Source organism: Phaenicophaeus curvirostris, chromosome 23 (genome assembly GCF_032191515.1).
Source record: "Phaenicophaeus curvirostris isolate KB17595 chromosome 23, BPBGC_Pcur_1.0, whole genome shotgun sequence".
NCBI lineage: Eukaryota > Metazoa > Chordata > Aves > Cuculiformes > Cuculidae > Phaenicophaeus > Phaenicophaeus curvirostris.
In genome coordinates this window covers 6,491,177-6,504,133 of record NC_091414.1, presented here as the reverse complement: position 1 = coordinate 6,504,133, position 12,957 = coordinate 6,491,177, and the positions used below count along the sequence as shown (strand labels likewise).

At 54.9% G+C, this 12,957-nt stretch overlaps 1 protein-coding gene across 1 annotated transcript; it reads right to left on the bottom strand.

The window, feature by feature from the left end:
* Window positions 1-1,027: 1,027 nt before the first annotated feature.
* On the bottom strand, window positions 1,028-12,588 carry SERINC2 (serine incorporator 2). Its single transcript, XM_069875255.1, has 10 exons — window positions 12,542-12,588; window positions 5,472-5,633; window positions 4,712-4,899; window positions 4,526-4,605; window positions 4,246-4,383; window positions 3,951-4,120; window positions 3,771-3,861; window positions 3,493-3,628; window positions 2,914-3,126; window positions 1,028-1,830 (listed from the first exon to the last, which is right to left on the bottom strand). Exons 1-10 carry the CDS (start codon window positions 12,578-12,580, stop codon window positions 1,692-1,694), a joined length of 1,356 nt encoding a protein of 451 aa, XP_069731356.1. The 5' UTR covers window positions 12,581-12,588; the 3' UTR covers window positions 1,028-1,691.
* Window positions 12,589-12,957: the final 369 nt, after the last annotated feature.

The following is a 12,957-nucleotide window of genomic DNA, read 5'->3' as shown; positions in this document are numbered from 1 at the left end:
CAATGCTGTGCACCCCAATGCTCTGTGCACCCCTATACTGCTTGCATTCCACTTACCCCTGTGCTCTGTGCACCCCTATACTGTATGTACCCATGCTCTGTGCACCACATGCACCCCTACATTGTGTACACCCCTATACTGTGTGCACACCAATGCTCTGCGCACCCCTGTGCTCTGCACCCCAATACTCTGTGCACCCCTATACTGCATTCATCCTATGCACCCCTGTGCTCTGTACACCCCTAATGCGTCTGTATGCATGCTCTGTGCACCACATGCACCCCTACATTGTGTGCACCCCAATACTCTGTGCACCCTGCACTCTCATGTGCTCTATGCACCCCAATGCCGTGTGTTATTTCAGCAGGCCTTTCCTCTTTCCCAAAATGTTCAACCAACCTTCCTCAGGGTAGGGAGATGCTGGGGAACCGGTGGGGTTAAAGCAAGGGGAGGAATAAGCTGAGCTGGGCTGTGAAACCACAGCTGCTTGGCTGGGCACGTGGGCAAACATCATCTCAGTGGGTGTTAAGAGTTGAGCAGAACCCTGTGGAGATGGGCAGGCGCCAGGGCTGAGCTCTACCCTGGGGAGGGGAGAAAACCCTCGACAGTGGAGGGCAAACAACCAGCATCAATTAGCCCCAAATATTCTCATTTTCCTTTGCAGAGGCATGGACCAATCATGCCCCAATCCAATGCATGGACCCAGCACCCCCTGATCCAAAGCACGGACCAAGCATCCTCCGGGTTGATGAATGGATCCAGCACCCCTGTGTTCTGTGCACCCCATGCCCTGCACCCCACTTTTCTCTCCACCGCCACCTCCAGCAGTGCCCCTCAGGGTGCCACAGGCTGGCAGTGGCTCCAGGCCTCCAACCCCCCATGCTCCAAATCGATGCCATTCGCGCCTCTGTGCCCTCACGGTGCCATTAGGGCTTTTTAATATCTCCTCCTTCCTCCACCTCCCACCCACCCAGTGCACACATCAGCAGAGACCCCAGAAAGGACAAAGCTGCTAGGTTTATTCCAAACCAGACTTTATTAACAAGGCAAGGCACTGAGGCCAGGCCACCACAGCCTGCGGGAAACCCAACCTGTGCTCCTCTGAGGACCAGGGACACATTCTTCCGCAGGGACAGTGGGGCAGGAGAGCCCGTGAGGAGCCGGGGCCACCAGGGCAGGAGAGCCCTCAAGGTGTTCAGGCCACCGCTGAGGCTAGGGGTATGCAGAAGCATCCCAGAAATCTGGTTTCCTTCAGGCTGTTTGAGGAGGCAACACTGTCCAGATCCTAAATCCTGGTGCAGAGCCGGTCCCCAGAGCATCTCTCTCTAAAAGGCACCGCACTCCTGGGGCACCAAGTGATTCCACAGCAGCTGTTGAAACCCAAACCCTCCCAAGGCAAGGCAGTGGTCTCCTCTAGAAGAAGAGGGTATAGAGCCACAGCCAAAGGCACTAGACAAACACAGAGTTTATAAGAGCTTTAACAACATCCTCATGTCTTTCTCAGCCCTTGCTGATTTTCCCTGCTTGGCACTTCATCCCTTTCAAATTCAAACAGCAGACCTGCAAGAAGGCACAACCAGCAGCTGCTCTGGTGCACAGAGCCCAGTGCTGAGGCAGAGCTGGGGCTGTCCCCACCTTGAGGGACACGGCCACGGCGGCTCCAACCTGGCAGCAAGGTGCCCGGCGCTGCCTCAGCTGAAGTCCCGGTCTGGCAGCACCAGTGGAGCCACCAAGGTCCAGAGGTAGAGCAGGAGCCCAGCCCAGCTGGAGCAGATCTTCACCCACACGGCTGTCCAGGGGCTCGTCAGCACCTGCAAGCTCTCATCTGGCCTGAAATAACCAACAAGCAGGTAGCACCATCACCGTGCTGCGCTGGCATCTCCCTGCCTGCCCGAGCAGAGCCAGCAGCAACTGCTCTGGGAGGATGGAGGCTGCGAGCACTGAGCAAAAAAGCAAAGAGAACGGAGGAGAGAAGCGGGGAAGCCCTATGCCTGCACCCACGCAGCTCCCAGCACCTTTTCCAGGAGATGCCACCCCACCACTGCACCCTAAAGCACCCCAGGGGCTGGGTCCCCACTCCTCCCACATCCCAAGGGACCCCAAACAGCAGCCAAGGAGCTGGAAAGCCCAGGCACAACCTGCCCTGTGCTACCTGAAAATAATTAATGCTGATTAGAGTGCACATTAAGTGGGCTTGCACACAGACCATGAAACCATAGAATCACAGAATGGTTTGGGTTGGGAGGGACTTCAAAGCCCATCCAGTTCCACCCCCTGCCATGGGCAGGGACACCTCCCACCGGATCAGGGGCTCCAAGCCCCATCCAACCTGGCCTTGAACCCCTCCAGGGATGGGGCAGCCACCACTGCTCTGGGCAACCTGGGCCAGGGCCTCCCCACCCTCATAGTGAAGAATTTTTTCCTCAAGTCTAATATAAATCTTCCCCCTTCCAATTTAAAGCCATTCCCCCTCATCCTGTCACTCCAGGCCCTTCTAAAAAGCCCCTCCCCAGCTTTCCTGGAGCCCCTTTCACTTCTGGAAGCTGCTCTAAGGTCTCCCTGGAGCCTTCTCTTCTCCAGGCTGAACAACCCCAGCTCTGTCAGTGTGTCCTCATACGGGACGTTCTCCAGCCCTGGGATCATCTCTGTGGCCTCCTCTGGACTTGCTCCAACAGCTCCATGTCCTCCCTGTGCTGAAGCCTCCAGAACTGGGCACAGGGTCCAGGTGGGGTCCCGCGAGAGCTGAGTAGAAGGGCAGAGTCCCCTCCCTCCCTGCTGGCCATGCTTCCTTGGCCGCAGCCCAGGACTTGGTTGGCCTCAAACAGTTTGGTCCAGCGCAAGAGGGAGGATGCCTGGAGAGGGGTATGCAGAGGAAGGGGCACAGTCCCTGGTCCCCATGGGAGCTCTGCCTACCTGTACCAGTTGGTGAGGGTCATCATGATGTAGAGAGCAGCGAGGAGGAGGCAGAGATGGAAGAAGGTGTAGTTGTAGGACACACCATCCTGCTCGTTGTCGTAGGCGTGGTGCAGCCCGCTCTCTGCAGCCGCTGCCTCGCCGCCTGCCCCAGCTGCGCTTTCCTCCGTCAGCATCAGCTTGTTGACCTGCGGGTGGTCTGAGGAGCGGACACTGCGGGCAGAGGGACAGCAGGCTCAGGCCTGCCTGCTTGTGGCCACCTCGCTTCCCCCCTGCCCAAGCTCAGCGCCTCCGAGCCTTGGGAAACCCTGCAGAGCCATCCTCAGGATGGGCAGGGCAGTTTGGGGGATGCAGCTTGTGTGGGAACCCTAAAAGCTGAGACCCCAACCCCACAGGGCAGCCTCCCTGTGTCCCTGGGAACCGGGACAGCTTTGCCAGAAGCACTGAGTGACCAAAGCCCTGGACCAAGCTGTGGCCGCCCCTCCAGCATCGCCTTTCCCTAAAAGCCTCCCGGTGCCTACCTGCCTGGGGACAGCAGAGGGAAGGTGCAGTCCCCAGGGACATGAGCCAAGTCCTCACCTGATGAAGAGGGTGCAGAGGATGAAGATCACCAGCCCCACAATGCTTGGGGCGTCCCACCAGGTTGTCACCAACTGGGTGGTCGATGTCGAGCTGGTGCTGTTCCTCACCAGCAGCGTGGGGTTACAGGCCTGGGCTGGGGACACACACACAGGGGGTTCAGAACCTTTTCCCAGCCCTGATGGCCTGCAGAGACCTGGGGGAGCAAAGCACCCACCCCACTGTGTGATCCTGCCCTGTGCAACCCCCTCCCAAACCCGAGGCCGCATCCTGCTTACTTGGGACATTGGCCAGGGCGGACCAGGTGACATATATGGTGTAGAGGGTGATGAGGGATGCCTGCAGCAGCCCCGAGTGTGGCTGAGCATCCTGCAAACACAATGGTGGGTGCTCAGCGCTGGTCCTGTACCCTATGGTGACACAGCTACTGGCCTCCCAGGTGGCCCCCACCACCTCACCTGGATCTTGGGCAGGATGGACACGACAGAGACAATGAGGCAGAGGATGAGGTTGATGCTGATGAGGACCTTGCCCTCTGTGCAACCCTCGGCCTTGGTGTAGTAGACGTAGAGCAGGACTACGCCCGCAATGGAGATGGCGTAGAAGATGAATGTCACAATGCAAAGAGCTGGTGGAGAAAGCAAAAAGGAAAGAAGGTGGAGCAGAATCCTGAGTTCCCACTAGCTCAGTGTCACCCAGCCCTGGGATGAGCATCTCCATCCCTAAACCGTGCGCGGTGCCAGCTGGACTGACCTGCATACCAGCCCTTGGCGTTGCTCTCGTCCGCGTTGCGCAGCCACAGCTGGCTCCACGAGTGGGCGAAGTCAATGAGGAGGATGAGCTGGATGAGGATGAAGAGGAAGGAGCCGACCACGCCAAAGTAAAACCAGACTTGAGGGGAAGAGAAAAAGCAGTTAAAAGCAGGGATAATGGGAATTCAGCAGTGACAGGGGCACACAGCAGCGGGGATACCAACTCCAGCTCTTGGAGGTTTCACCCAGAGATGCAGAGAAAAATGTGGGCAGCACCTCACCTGAAGTGAAGGCACCATCAGGGATGTAGAAGGCCCCCACCGTGATTCCCACCAGCACCAGGAACTTGAAGAACCAAAAGCTGCAGGAGGAGAGAGGAGGCACAGTCTGCAAGTGGGAACCCAGCGGGGAAGGGGGTTCTGGCCCTTCCTCACACCAGCATCCTCCTCGCAGGGACCAGCACTTACCCATTCTGCACGGCAGCTCGTGGGTCCTTGCTGCTGCGCACGCACACCATGAGCAAGGCGAAGAGGAAGAAGAAGGCAGCCATGGCGAAGCCCATGCGGTACACGGCCTTGTGGCCCAAGAAGCTGCTGCAGTTGACGTGGGTCTGAAGCCCCAGGACTGATCTGCTGCCTTCACAGAAGCCAGGGAGCTGCAAAGGTGAAGGGAGGGTGAGCATCACCTCAGCATCCTGCACTCACCATGAGCCCTGGTGCCACCAACGATGGGCCAGCCCATCATTACTCCAGTGCATACTTTACTCCATAAAGCAAACATCTGGGCTGCCTGGGGACACTGGTGGGGTGACACAGCTAAAGCCACCCTGTAGGGCAGTGGAAAGCTGGGATAAAACTAGCATTTGGCCAGAAAGCCTGGTCCAGCCTTTGCATTAGCTCTGCTGGCAAACCTCAGCTCCCTGTACCTGAAGCCTCCATGACTTGTGAGTCACTTGGCCAACAGAACCCCAAAAAATAGGATGTAGGAAACTTTCCTGGGAGACATCTGGGAATACTACACAATGCATGAAATTATCCCACTGCATTGTCCCCTCGGTGGAAACCCAGGGTTAATAACACCCTCCCCCAGTGAGATGCTCAGAAAAAAATGGAACAGAAGTAGCAAACACCCCAAAAATTCACTTTCTGAGTCAGCCTCGTGTACCCACCACAAACCTAACCTCTTCCCTGTGGCAATCAAACCCAGCGATCTCTGGGAGGTATATACCTTGTACAGCTCCTTCTCCACATCAGGGATTATCATTATGATGGACACGAGGGTGCCGAGGAAGAGGAAGAAGGTGAAGGTGAGGCGGGAGATGGTGGAGTTCTTGGTCGAGGGGCAGCAGCCACAGAGCAGGCACGGTGCAGAGCCACAGAGACAGGACACCTGCAACAAGAGCATCCCCGAGTCAGAGGAGGTCCCCAAAACATGTGTCCAGCTTGAATCGTAAGGAGATCTGACCAGGAATCCACACTGCTGTGCTGAGGACTTTGCTTAGAGCTTCTCACCAGCCACCATCGCAACCTGCACCCTGTGGGATCTCAGGGAAATGGCCCTGAATCCCCTCAAAAAGACACTCAAAATCGAAAGAGCCACAGGAACAGGTTCACTGCAATGACCAACCACCATTGAAAACTATGCTGAGAGTCCTGGAGACACCCTCATCATATATTTTCTCCCCAGCAATTGCATGTGAACAAAGGCTCTGGTCAAAACAAAGCCTGGCCTTGCAGGAGACTCTTTTGACAACAGAGAAAAGAGATTGCAAATAATCACAGAGTCACAGAATTGTTAAGGTTGGAAAAGACCTCCAAGATCACCACAGCCAACCATAAACTTAACACTGCAAAGTCCTCTATTAAACCATGTCTCACATCTCCACATCTTTTAAATGCCTCCAGGGATAGAGACTCCATCACTGCCTGGGGAAGCCTCTTCCAATGCTTGACAACCCTTTCCAAGAAGTAATTTTTCCTACTATCCAATCTAAACCTCAACAGCACAAGTCGAGACCATTTCCTCTTGTGCTATCACTTGTTACTTGAGAGAAGAGACCAGCACCCACCTCACCACAACCTCCTCTCAGGCGATTGTAGACAGAGATGATGTCTACCCTCAACCTCCTCCAGACTAAACAGCCCCAGGTCCCTCAGCTGCTCCCACAACCCCTGGGTTCCAGACCCTCCCCCAGCTCCGTTTCCTTCTCCGGATGCGGTACAGGACCTCAATGTCCTTGCAGTGAGGGGCCAAAAACTGAACCAAGGATTTGAGCTGTGGCCTCACCAGCACCAAGTCCAGGGGACGATCCCATCCCTGCTCCTGTTGGCCACACCATGGCTGATCCAAGCCAGGATGCTGTTGGCCTTCTTGGCCACCTGGGCCACTGCTGGCTCATGTCCAGCTGCTGTTGACCAGCACGCCCAGGGCCTTTTCCACTGGGCAGCTTTCCAGCCACTCTTCCCCCAGCCTGCCTGGGGTTGTTGTGACCCAAGTACAGGACCCGCCACTGAGCCTTAATTTAGGGCTGCCCTTTCAAACTACTACAGGATGGGCAAAACACTGATATCACATCACGGGGAAACTACCTTGTTCTGCCACCCACTCCCTGCCCCAAAGGCCAATTTCAAGGTGGGGAAACTGAGGCACAGCATTCCTGAGAGTCCCTGGTGGGTTCTGGCTTCCCAAATCCAGCACGAGCAGCGCTGCTGGGTGCACCCTCGCTCCAGGAGCTCCCTCTGCTGCACCAGAACTGAGCGGAACCAGGGAATCCCCAGCGAACAAAACCCAGGCTTACTGCCTGGCAAAACATTGGCAAGGGTTTCCTGCACAAGGATTGCATGGAATAAGGCTTGCAGGGAGAAAAAGGAGTCTTTACTTTAACTAGAACTTATCATCCATGTGCCTCAGCAGAGTCTCCAGGAGGATCTGCTCCATGATCTTGCCAGGCAGAGAGTTGAGACTGATGGGCCTGCAGTTCTCTGCATCTGCTTCACTTTCCAAACAGTCTTCTCTAGCTAAAATGCATTCCCAAGTCCATTTATTTCAAAATTTACAGCATCAGGCGTTTCTAACTCCTGTATCAGAGCCAGCCTCTTCCTAGGAAATCCTGTGACCATCTCTGGTCCTCAGCAAACTACTTCCCCTTTACTTACAAGCCAACTTCATTGATTTATTTTGCTTTCAATACTTCATTTCTACCCTTTGAAGAGCTCTTCCTCTCCAGCACTTGAGACACATCAACCAGCCAGAAACATCTCTTGTACAGGGTTCAGGTCTCTTCCAGTATTAAGGGATGTGCAAGTGTTGAGTGTTTAATGCAGCTATGTACTTCCTAATTATGGAATATTAATTAAATATCACTCAGTGTCAGCTCAAATACACATTTCTCATTGCTAAAATTAGAGTAAAAAATGGATGCGGCAGAAAAGAAAACCAGATGTTGAGCTGCTGTATGAGCAGGACATCAAACCTGCAGCTCCCTCATCAGGGATGCTCATGAGCGATCACCTCGACGCCCTCAAATCACCAGAGGTGGCTGGAATTTCTTTTTTTGAACATAAGCACATCATTATTTGAGGAATATTCACCTCTTTCCTGATTTATTCCTGTTTACTCGCACCCCAGACCAATGTGGCTGCCCCTCCTTGGACGTTTTTCAAGGCCAGGCTGGATGGGGCTTGGAGCCCCTGTTGCAGTGGGAGGTGTCCCTGCCCATGGCAGGGGGCTGGAATTGGATGGGCTTTGAGGTCCCTTCCAACCCAAACCATTCCATGATTCTACGTCCTGCTGAGGGTACCCATGGGAGCCAGAGCAGGTGAGAGCGCCCCCGCATCCTGCAGGAACCCCCATCCCATCTCTCCCAGAGCTGCTCAAGGGACATCACTTCATGCTTTCAACTTAAAAGCAGGAAGAAGTGGCCTTCAATTAGAGTTTGCTTCCTTTCAGGCTCATTAAATGCACCACTTGCACAGGAATGCATTTCAAATGCACCAGCTACTATATCTTCCCTTCAAATTAAAAAAAAAAAGGAGAGAACAATAACAAAAATCCCTGTTAATGCAGAATTACGGCATTATTTGACCCGAGCTATCAAAGCACCTTAGTGCAACCTTAACTTTATCAAATCAGTACCTCCAGCTCCTCTCTGTTCCAGCTGAAACACCAAGCACCAGTCCCAACATCACCAAAACTAGCCTGGTAACTGGTTGTTCAGGAAGTTGTTGGATCTGGGGGTTCAGATGTCCAAGCATCACAAAAGACTTGCAGGAGGCCAGGCCTTAGGTATCAAATTTTCCCTGGGGTTGGTCTGGGGGAAGGGTGGTGAAGGGGTGACCATGGGGCCATGATGGAGCTGGGCTGAAGGGGAACACTTGCTCCATGTGGAGCCTCCAGACCTTGTGGTTGACCTCTGTGAAAGCTGCTGGTGGACTTAGTTTCTAGTATGAAGTTATGGAGAGCCCACAGCATCCCTGGAGCCTGCTGGAGGTTTATTTTCAAGGATGACCCTTACATGGCCAAACTCCATGGCTGTATTTCAGGTTTTACAGCTTCTTGTGACCACAGGAAGGCAAGCTCTGACGTAACAGGGTACAGCAGCCCTGTTCCGAGCAACAGTAATAAGAGAGTCCCATGTCACCAGGAGCCTTTTTTCATGGTGCCCTTCTTGGGTATCCCCTCTCTAAGCTCCATAGCAAAGGAACTCTGTGGCACACGCTAAACCTTTCTCTTTAAAAAGTAGCCACTAAGTTGGTGAAGGGTTTAAGGGTGAAGCCGTATGAGGAGCAGCTGAAGTTACTCGGTCTGTTCAGCCTGGAGAAGAGGAGACTGAGGGGAGAGACCTCATTGTGCTCTGCAGCTTCCTCACAAGAGGAGAAGGAGGAGCAGGCACTGAGCTCTCCTCTCTCGACCCAAGGGAATGGCAGGAAGATGCCAGGGGAGGGTTAGGTTGGACATTAGGTAAAGGTTCTTCCCCCAGAGGGTGGTGGAGCCCTGAAACAGCTCCCAAGGAAACAGTCACATCACCAAACCTGACAATGTTCCAGCAGCATCTGGCCCTCAGCCCCACGGTGTGAATGTTGGGGTGTCCTGTGCAGGGATGGGAGCTGGACTCTTTGATCCTTGTGGGTCCCTTCCAACTCGGGACAACTTCCAACTACGATTCTACGCTTCAAGGAAAATCCCCCCAGGCTAAGGCACTGCTGGACACGCTCTGATACACCTCCTTTCAAAGACACTCATAAGGATTAACATGGCCAATGTCCAAACAGCCGGATGGAAAAAGACAACCAGGGGAAGTGGCTGTAGCACAAAAGTGGCAGGTTAATGAGGAAGCTTCGGTTTTCAGCCGCTGCAGATGAAAGATACACCTCTCAAGTTTCACTATCAACTTCCTCATTAAACCAACTCAACTCCAGCACAACACGCACAACAGGGCTGTGGTGCCTGGTGGCTGGGAGAGCGTGGCTGGAGCCGGACAATCACTGTCCCAGTCCAAAACAGAGAAACACAACACCACCAACCCAACAACAATCATAGAATCATAGACTCACTAGGTTGGAAAAGACCCACAGGATCATTGAGTCCAACCATTCCTATCAATCACTAAACCATGTCCCGCAGCAACTCATCCACTCGTGCCTTAAACCCCTCCAGGGAAGGTAACTCAACTACCTCCCTGGGCAGCCTCTGCCAGTGCCAAATGAACCTTTATGTGAAAAAATTTTTCCTAATGTTCAGCCTAAACCCCCCTGGCAGAGCTTGAGGCCATTTCCTCTCGTCCTGTCCCCTGTCACTTGGGAGAAGAGCCCAGCTCCCTCCTCTCCACAAGCTCCTTTTAGGTAGTTGTAGAGAGCAATGAGGTCTCCCCTCCAACCACTCCAATGCAACACCACCCCCACAACAACACGACCCCAACAACAATACCCCAATAACGACATCCCTACAACACGAGTCCAACTACACCAACCAAACTAGACCCTAGCACCACCAGCTCAGCACCACCAGCCCAACACCACTTCTCCTGCGTGCCGCCTTCACTCCAGCAAACCCAGGAATGCAAAGACTGAGTCAACCAAAAGCAATGCTGAGCTACTAGTCTTTATCTCCTCAAACATTAGTCACCCAGCAGGTTAATCAGTACCAAACCCACAAGGTCAGGCACAGGCTTGCAAGGCTGGTGGCTCTCACGTCTGGCAGGTGGCTTTGCATTGGTGCAAGGAGGCTGCTAGTCCCCACAAGGTGCCCAAACCGTGTCGGAGGGTTGCACGCGCCCCCAGGGTTTGCTTTGTCTTGGGCAGGCTTCTGCTGTCAAACACCAACTCTGTCCTCCAGGAAGGCAGCGTTGAGACGACTGCACTGCTCGTGGCAGTCATGGGAAGAGTTTGGTAAATCATGGGAAGCACAGAAAGGAAAATTTCTTGTGTGGTGCAAAGTTTCACTTGGGAATGGCTTGTAGAGTTTTAATGAGACAGGGATGAAGAGATGGCTTGGTAACCTGATGCTGCTTTAAGTCAAAACACAGAATCATGGAATAGACATCAAAGCCCATCCAGTTCCACCCCCTTGGGGGGACACCTCCCACTGGATCAGGTTGCTCCACACCCTAACCAACCTGGCCTTGAACATCTCCAGGGATGGACAACCTGGGCCAGAGACTCCCCACCCTCACGGGAAAAGATTTCTCCCTGATATCTCATCTCAATCTCCCCTCTTTCAGCTGAAAACCTTTCCCTCTCATCCTCTCCCTGCACTCCCTGATCAAGAGCCCCTTTCCCTGCTTTCCCGATGCAGGCTGACCAGAAAGAGTTACTTCTGATTTTCTTATTAAGATTTAAAAAAAATAAAAAGGAAAAGACTGGGGAGGTTGTTTGGGCTCAGAGGTGGGGATTTTTTCCCCTCTGTTGTGTTTTTTCAGTTCAGAATTGAGCTAAAGCAGCTCAACCAGCTCCACTGTAAGGAACAGAAGAACAAAACCTATATAGCAACACTAACCCATTAGCACAACCTGCGCCAGACTAGGTTTTTGGGGAAAAAAAACCAGAATCAGGCAACAAACTGATCTGGAATAATTGCTGGCTTTTCTGATACCTGCTCACAAGTAGAAGTATTGGATGTGTTACGGACAGAGGCTTCACAGACCATCCCCCTCCATCAGATCTTACATTTCAAAAGCTCCCAAACCTCCAAAACTTTGAGGTCAAGTTGCAAAACCGGCGCTGTTTACGAGTTTCCGGGCCACAACTCCAGGGCTGGTTTGGCTGCTCTGCCCTGGCCCCATGCCCGCAGGTGAGGCAACGCCAGGAAAGGCAGCGCCGGCCACGGGCACCTGCCTGCGTCACCGGGCATGGCACCCGGAACACACACCTAGGGCCTGTGCTGGGACGTAGCACCCCAAATCACACACCCTCTGTCACCCAGCACCCCGAAACACACACCCAGGGCCTGTCCTGGGACGTGGCACCCCAAACCACACAACCTCTGCCATCCAGCACCCTGAAACACACACCCAGGGCCTGTCCTGGGACGTGGCACCCCAAATCACACACCCTCTGCCATCCAGCACCCCGAAACACACACCCAGGGCCTGTCCTGGGACGTGGCACCCCAAATCACACAACCTCTGCCATCCAGCACCCCGAAACACACACCCAGGGCCTGCCCTGGACCACGGTACCCCGTATGGAGCCCCCTTACCCGCAGACCTGCACCCCCATCCCAGCTCCTTCTCTCCCTCCATCCCCAGCCCCCCCGCTTTGGGGCTCAGCAGTGAGAACCAAAGGAATAGGAATGGTTGGACTCGATGATCCAGTGGGTCTTTTCCAACCTAGTGATTCTGTGAACCAGGCAGGACCGCCAGCCTCTCAGCATCGCTGGGGCGCTGTGGGGTGTCAGTCCCTGCTTCCCCCAGGTACAGCGGCACTGGACACCCACCCCAGCCCACACATCTACCTGCATCCCCCATACACACAGGGGTGCATCCCTCCAGGGGTCCCTCGCGCCCCCCAGGCACAGAGGGGCACATCCCCCTTGGGGGTCCCCTACATCCCCTGCATAAACACATTCGCAGCCATCTTGGGGGTCCCCTACATCCCCCCAGGCACAGAGGGCTGCATCCCTCGGACCACCCCCCCCATCTCCACGACCTCCCCTTCGGGCTGCAGCATCCCAGGGTCTCCCCTGCCCACCCCCTCAAGTCATTTGGGGGCCCCCAACCCCAGAGCAAACCCCGGCCCCCATCACACCCACCACCCCCCGGCGCAACCCCCGCTCCCTCGCGGCTCGCAGCCCCTACTCACGCAGCTGAGCAGGGAGCAGACCCCCAGACAGGCCCCCATGGTGCGGCAGCGGCCCCACCGCCCCCCGGCTCCGGCTCCTTCTCCCACCGCCCCCTCGCTGGCTCCGCCCGGGAGCTGCCGCCGCGCCTGCCCGGGGCGGCCCCTGCGGCGGGGAGGGACCGGGAACCCGGGATATAGAGCCTTGTCAACCCTCGGAGGGATCGGGGGCTCGGGGGTGTAGAATCATAGAATCACCAGGTTGGAAGAGACCCATCGGATCATCGAGTCCAACCATTCCCATCAATCACTAACCCATGTCCCTCAGCGCCTCGTCCACCCGTCCCTTAAACCCCTCCAGGGAAGGTGACTCAACCCCCTCCCTGGGCAGCCTCTGCCAGGGACCAATGACCCTTTCCGGGAAAAAGTTTTTCCTAATG

Excerpts from the sequence above, each read along its gene's own strand:
- SERINC2 (XM_069875255.1), bottom strand. The coding sequence starts at position 12,580 with ATGGGGGCCTGTCTGGGGGTCTGCTCCCTGCTCAGCTGC. Across the intron at positions 4,606-4,711 it reads CGAGCTGCCGTGCAGAATGG|CTTTTGGTTCTTCAAGTTCC; the intron begins GTAAGTGCTGGT and ends CTCCTCCTGCAG. Across the intron at positions 3,127-3,492 it reads CTCTGCACCCTCTTCATCAG|TGTCCGCTCCTCAGACCACC; the intron begins GTGAGGACTTGG and ends CTCTGCCCGCAG.